This window comes from Pundamilia nyererei, unplaced genomic scaffold (genome assembly GCF_000239375.1).
Source record: "Pundamilia nyererei isolate P.nyererei 1_Seehausen unplaced genomic scaffold, PunNye1.0 scaffold00076, whole genome shotgun sequence".
Classification (NCBI taxonomy): domain Eukaryota; kingdom Metazoa; phylum Chordata; class Actinopteri; order Cichliformes; family Cichlidae; genus Pundamilia; species Pundamilia nyererei.
Genome location: NW_005187477.1, coordinates 2,373,495 through 2,380,821, shown reverse-complemented (window position 1 = coordinate 2,380,821; position 7,327 = coordinate 2,373,495). Strand labels below are relative to the sequence as shown.

General features: G+C 48.7%; 1 protein-coding gene across 6 annotated transcripts in view; it reads right to left on the bottom strand.

The window, feature by feature from the left end:
- The window catches only part of plekhg2 (pleckstrin homology domain containing, family G (with RhoGef domain) member 2), an 82,509-nt gene that overhangs the window by 33,049 nt on the left and 42,133 nt on the right, over positions 1 to 7,327 (bottom strand). For all 6 annotated transcript variants that reach the window (XM_005737482.1, XM_005737480.1, XM_005737481.1 and 3 more), the window contains 2 exons: positions 1,117 to 1,183; positions 59 to 105 (listed from right to left, as the gene is read on the bottom strand). In XM_005737482.1, the coding sequence (XP_005737539.1) occupies positions 59 to 105; positions 1,117 to 1,183 (114 nt within the window). The remainder of the gene's footprint in view (positions 1 to 58; positions 106 to 1,116; positions 1,184 to 7,327) is intronic.

Here is a 7,327-nt window from a genome sequence, read left to right as displayed (position 1 = left end):
GTGTGTGTGTGTGTGTGTGCGTGTGTGTGTGTGTGTGCGTGTGTGTGTGTGTACTTACTTGGGGTAGTTCATGCAGTAGAGAGTGTAGATGTCGAAGGCTTCACTCTGAAACAGAGAACAGCTGATGTCAGAGCAGCTGGCGTTGAACCAGCAGCCATAATCCTGCAGCTTCCCTGCGGGGGGCGCTCACCTTTGCTTTTCCTGCAGTTAAAAATGTCTGCATGAATCTGAGACCCTCCCACTCCCACCCCAGCTGTTTGGCCCAGATGTTTGCAGTTTTATACATTCGGTCTGGCTGCCTGAACTCAGCCACAGGTCCACCTCATAGAGGTCAGAGGTCAGAGGTCTGAGTCCCATCCAGCAGGTATGACCGTAGATGTGCCGCTGAAGTGTGAACCACACTCATCCCTGTAAACTGGGCGAGCTGTCCTTCACGTCCCCTTTCAGTCCACTTCCTGTCAGCCCGTCAGGAGGTTGCAGAGAGAAACCCACACTGTGTCTCCTGCTCGGGTCCTAAAATAACTCTAACGGTTTAATCTAATGTCCAGGGTTAAACAGGAAGTTCAGTTCAGCCCAGTCTGAATGAACAACAAGCCTCCCGAGGACCAGATGCTGTTTCTAAACTCAACTGAAGGTGCTCAAAGGTCCTGCAGAAGAGTTTAACCCTGAATGCAGCACAGCCCCCTGCAGATGAACAAAGAGGACCCAGAGGGAAGGGACAGATTACTGTGGAGACTTCCTGCTCTCCTAATCTAATCTACAATCCTGAACGGACTCTTACTGCTCATCCTCAGCTCTTATTCTGACCCCTGACCTCTCACAGAGCAGCTTTGCATCACTCACACTTCAATATAATCCTTCTTTATCTCAAACTGGGCCTCAGTGCATTCTCTGTCCCGAATAAGCTCCTCCCCCTTTCGAGGCCTGGGTTCATTACTATTATTAACGCTAAAAGAAAAAAGCTTTTACACTCATATTTGGTTCGTGCGCTGAAAGGAATCAAAGAGCTTTGACACCACAGAGGTGAGAGAGCATAAAACAGAACACACACACACACACACACACACACACACACACACACACACACACACACACACACACACACTGTGTACTCACCCTCTCTACGAAGCACTCTGCGATGGCTGCAGCGTGAGGGCTTCTCTCTAAATCCTCCAGCAGATCACTGAGGACACAAACACAGAGGTCAAAGGTCAGGCTAATCTTCCAACAGGGACTTGTTCTGTGTATTAATGATGATGTCGGTGCATCAGCTTCATCCACACTGGGAACCTTTAGTCCCCATAAACCTCTTAAATGACGTCCCAAAACCTGCAGTTTCTCTGACGTCCAGCAGAGGCAGCAGTGAGTCAGTCCCATAGACTCCCATGTTAAAACGTTCCAGCAGAAACAAACATGTCTACAGCCTGATACACAAACTGTTTTACCTGTTTTAATAACCCACCTGTTTAAATTGTACTAAAGCATAAAGTTTGCATTATAAGGGGCGTGGTCTCTTTGATTGACACGTGGATCGTGACACAGGTGGCTGTAGCTAGCTGTCTCCTAGGCTTTATCTCTGCAAACTGGAGTCCCAGTTGTGCTGTGTAGGACTTTATTTGGATGTTACTGAGCAATAATTAGCAGGTATAACCCTGTAGGTTGGGACCAGTACCAGGACTACACTGGTTTGTCTCTCCTCCCAGTCTTGAATAGGAGGATCTCTCACATGTAAAGCAGAGGTGTTAACCACCCCACCACGGAACCACTGAGGTTCCCTAAACGCATCATCCGGGTGATCCTGAGCATGAAGGACCTGCAGCTTGCAAACTGTCCACAGAGCGAGCACAGACGGTCTGATGCTGTTATACTTACCATCATAGTGTAGCCACAGCGAGCGCTGCGACTGAGAGAGATTAGCATGATGCTACACCAACTCAGGGAAACTCTCCCCCTGACCACCCTCGTCCCTCCACCCTCGTCCCTCCACCCGGCCGAGTACAACAACCTTCTTTATCGCTTTGTTTTAATTCGTCCTCTCTTTTCTCCATCCATCTTAACCACACTGTGCACTTCTTAAGCCACAGCGGCGTGATGCCAAACCAATCCAGATTCTGTGGAATAACCTTTGACCTGCTGGCCGTTTGCTGCTGAGCTCAGAGTCTCCGTCTGTGGTTTTAATCAATACTCGTTTAAGGTCATTCGTGCAGGACGAAGCAAAGCTGAAAACAACTGAGTGGCAGCAGAAAGCATCAGCGCGTTACGCTCGCCTCGTCTTTTTGAGGACTCATCATAAAGCTTTGACGGTGGTTATCGTGCCGAGCGAGAGCGTTCGGACGCCCGCTGGGGTCGCGGCGTTGCTTACAAACCTTCTCTTTCTCTCTCGTCGGGTTTAACGTCCCGATGCTCTAACTTGGTCTCTCTCTGAAACAGACTCCGTGTGTTTGAGATCTATGTGCAGCCGTGCACGTTTTCAGGCCCATGGGTGCCTGAAAGCTGCCGGCCTCCAAACCAAAATGAATTATGAGGAAAATTTGGGAAAGAAGGAATTTGTTGCAAAACAGGAAACTTGTTGTTCGCTGTGACGCTGAACAGAGCGAGGCGTTTTAATCTAACACGGCCAACAGCGAAGAAACACAAGAGCATCTGACAGTGAGTCAGGTAGACGTGAATCAAATTGTGAATCATGCAAAGCTACCCTAGAAAAGTGGATTTAGGTTGAAGTCGAAGTCTCCGGCCTGACCGTGCGTTCTGAGGAGCTTTGATGACCTCGGCGCAGCTGAATCTGGTTATTTCCCCACCGCGCAGTTTAAAAATAACACGAGCAGTAAAACAAACTGTTGCATGAGACTGAAAACGTCTCTGAGAAGCTTTGTTTTTATTTGGCAAGACCGATGTTTGTTGCTAGGCAGAAACTCGAGCCAAATGTCTGATGACTATCTGAAAAAGTGCAGCTCTCTGAACAATGCATCAGGAACGAGCGGAGCCTCAGAGAATTTCACTGGAGGGACTTTTACTGCTGGACATATTTCACGTGACGTCGGACGACTGAGGCGGCGTGAACGAAACACGCCGACAGCTCATATGAGTTTATGATAAACATGGATCCATCTGAGCTGAGATCAGACAGGAGACATCGTCCTCCAGCTGCCTCTCACTGATCTGAACTGCTGTTTCATTCATTTTTACTTTCCTGTAACAAGACATTTAAGTTGATGATGATCTTTTTCTGCCATATTGGAGCAGGCCTCCATCTGGTAACACCAGAGGACCCTTGGTTTGTGCAGGTTTGTCTGACGCTCATCTCTGGATGATTAAAGTGAGTAAATGAGCTTCGTCTGAAGGGAAGGCGAGGAGCTCCGCCACATCGTCTGACGGGGATGCTTCAGATGTGTTCCAGGCACATCCAGCTGGAGAGGAGACCTCTGGAAGTTTTCCCGAAGAAGAGCTGGAGGAGGTCTGAGCAGCAGAACATGGAGGACGAGCTGCATCCACAGGTTGGAGTTTGCGGATCAAACCCCGTGAGAAGCTTCGGTTACTGAGGACCAACCCACGAACGCTCAGAGCCCTGATAATGAAAAGCATCGTCCGTGTTTCACGTACGTTGACGGATTACTGTGAAATACCACTTTCACTGTTTCACAGTGAAACGAGCTGATTTTGATTATTTCTGGGAAAACGAGGAGCGTGGTGGTGTTGCGAGCGAGCGGCCGTGACGAGGAGGAGATAGGAGGAGATTATATGAGGTCACGCTGCAAACTCTTACTGCATTCTCAGCTAACGAGCTCCGATCGAGGCTCTCATTATCACAAACCCACACACACACATATCCGTGCGTATGGACCGACACACACACGCTCCCTCCTCCACCTCCTCTTCCTCGCTGCCTTCGCTCGCTCGGCTCTGGCGTCAGGCCTCGTTTTGTGGCCGGCGGACATCATTAGCCGGGGATTATGGGAAAGGAAGAGGGAATTCTGGGAATGGAGTGACCACAGAAAAGCCGGGATGTCAGAGGCAAAGCGGCAGGCAGACAGAGAGAGAGACGCCACAATAAAAGTGAAGGAAGCACAGAGACGGGACGACGACGCGAGTAAACAGAGAGACGGAGCTGATAATTAAAGACAGAAGGAAAAATGTCTTTAATGTGGGACGACAAGCATGTCGGGGAAAAACAGAGATATCGGCAAAGGAAATGGAAACAATCACAACGCTGATCCACGCACGTTTGTTTATGTGCACGAAGCAGCATTTAAGGCAGGTCTGTCAGGTCAGTCCGAGAGCAAACCGGCAGCACGCCGAGCTGTCAGCGCTCGTCACGGCGACGGCGTCCACACACGCACACGTCCTGTCCATGCTCAGCGAAGCCTTTCAACAACGGTCCGGTTTACTGAGTTTTAAAGCTAAACTTTCTGCTCGTCTTCATTTCCTGCTTTACAAACACGCAGCCCACAGCCTGACGCAGACTTGGGCGGGCCACGGGTTTCCACCAATCCCGACGAGGCGTGCACCTGAGGAGCAGACGAGCTGCTTCCGCTCGCCGTCAGCAGGAAGAGCACGAGGTCAGCGACATGGAGACGCAGCTTCATTGTCTTTTAATTTAGACAATTTATTAATTAAAATCTATTAAAATAAAGCAGAATATCCTTTTGCTGTGTTTAATGTTTTGGCAGTGATAATGGGAGCGTCCTGATGCCTGAGTTAAATAAGTCCAGTGATCACACACGGCGCTCGTCTATGGGAAGTCCTCTGATTGGCTGCTGCTCCGGTCCATCCTCTGCAGATGACGTTTTCCCGCCTGTTTCTCCTGGATGTTCACACCTCAGCTCATCAACACATTTTATCTCCTCCCTTCTTTTCCCAGGAATTTAACCCACTAAATAAGCAAACCTAACCTTGACCCCGGGGGACCCCGTGACCCCCAAAACACCGAGCTGGGCCTTCCCCTCCTCCACCTCTTCCTCCTTCTCCCCTGCGGGTTGGGGCCAAGAAAACACAGGTCTGGTTTTCATCCTCCCTCGGAGCGCCGGCTCTTTAACGCAGTGATAAACAGCAGCTGACTGAGCGGCGTCTCAGAAACGTGCTGAGACGAGGACGAAGACTAAAGAGTTGAATGCAGTGAAATGTGTTTTTATCAAAACTCTGATGGCGGTGTGTCGGCGGGTTGACTGCAGAGCAGGAGGCGGGTCCACAGTCACACGGCTCAGACGCATCACAGAGCCGTTCGTTTCCACCTTATTGTGGATTACAGCAGCTTTGCATGACTCGCAGTTCAAAATAATCCTTCTTTAGCTTACACTGGGCTTCAGTTCATCTGTCATTCTTCTGATTGGCTGCTCCTCAAAAATTAGGGTTTAAGCAGCAGGTGGGTGGGGCTTCTGATGACCAAATAAGGATGAGGAATAGAAATTTTACAGTAACACCCTCCGAGTTCACAGCAGGGGCTGAATTTGGGACTGTTGAATGATGAAGGGGAACACTACATTTGATACCAGGATCATCTTCTTGACTTGATTAACGGTTATATTTTAAGGTTACGCTGCTTTATCTGCAAGCCACTTTGCAACCCAGCTCCAGTCCAGTTCATCCTTTCATGCTGAAGCGACAGAAGCTCCTGCAGGTGGAAGATGTTTCCCATTGAACTTTCGCACCCTGACCGACACATCACAGAGCACCTCGGGGTTCGGTATCTTGCCCAAGGACGCTTTGGCATGGAGACTGGAGCAGCCAGGAATCAAACTACCAACCTTCCAGTTAGCAGATTAGTTACTCTGCCTCCTTAGTCACAGCCACCGTGTAACTGAGCCCAGATCAGCCCACAGAAACACTCAGGACGTCTCTTTACTTTCACTGAACCTGTCCGAGCCTGTAATCACTCACTCACAGTCATAACCTGATACTAGCTTCTGCTATCAGTCGAGGTGAAAAGACTGTGACATGTATGCACTAAAGCACATTGTTTCCACATTTCTCTTATTTCATGAACAAAGTCTTGTTCAGCATTAACACATGTGCTCAAGAAGCAGAAGAAGTGTCTTTTGTCTTTTACTCCACGTTTCCCTCAAACACGTCAGCGAGACATCACCCGGCACGCCTCTAACACAGGCCTCAGGTAAAGTAAATGACACCTGACTCCAGATTCAAGCCTTCAGACTGTGCAACAACGTTTCCTTCTTACACTGTACTTTCCCCTGGACCACCCTGCAGACGCACATAGTTAAATCACTCAACATTTACCTGCTGCCTGTAATATGCAGGCAGGGACTCTATAACACACCTGAGAGCAACGATGGCCACTCTGTGATCATGTAACTGTGAGTTACTTCAGCTGAGCCAGAGCCCAGAATCACGGACATGTAACCAACAGCAACAGTTTACCTGCAGCAATAAAACCATGTTTCACTCAGCACAAGATGATTACTGTTCCGCTCTGCCTAAGTTATATTTAACAGCTCATACGATTAAAAACGAGCTGAGTTGGAGTGGGTTGCAAAGTGTCTTGCATATACACAGAAAATGTAGGCTGGCTAAAGGAAAAAGTTCATTCAAGGCAAAGTAATGAGCAAGCAGCAGTTACAGGGTCTCAGCTGATCTGCAGGGATGGCTGTGCTCGACTTCACGCCCTGACTCATCACTCTGAAGCCATTTTCATACCTGCGCTGCATCCTGACCTCTTCTAGACCTCATCTGATGACACACATGGTCACATTAAACAAACCGTCCAGAAACGTGGCTTTTTTCTCTGAGCATCGAGTCGGCAAAACCAAAGACGTTATATTACAGGTGTGATCACACAGCACAGGTATGGTCAGGTCACCTCATCAGCGGCTTCCTCACGTAAACCAAAGCGAGCAAGTATTTCCATCCAAAAATATCTGACGACGTTCTGAAGTAATGCTCCAGAAATTCCAGACTTCAAGTGAGAAAGGGAGGAAGGAAGGAAGGAAGGAAGGAAGGAAAGAAGGAAGGAAGGAAGAAGATACATTCAGAGCCAGTAAATAAACTCTGATCAATGTATTTGTGTAACTTCACTGATGGAGGTCATCAATCATCAGTCTGACTCAGCTGCTGGTTTTGGCCCAGTGCACCATGGGAAACTGGTGCTGATGATGTTGTGGTTGACGTCCCAGGAGACGGTAAGTCTGTCTGACTTTGCTGAGTGTGTGTGTGTGTGTGTGTGTGTGTGAGTGTGTGAGTGAGTGCGGCATCCCAGTTATCTGGGTGTTTCTTCTTCACTCACTATGTATTAACAGACCTCTCTGCATTGAATCATATCTGTTATTAGCCTCTGTCTCTCTTCCACAGCATGTCTTTATCCTGTCTTCCTTCTCTC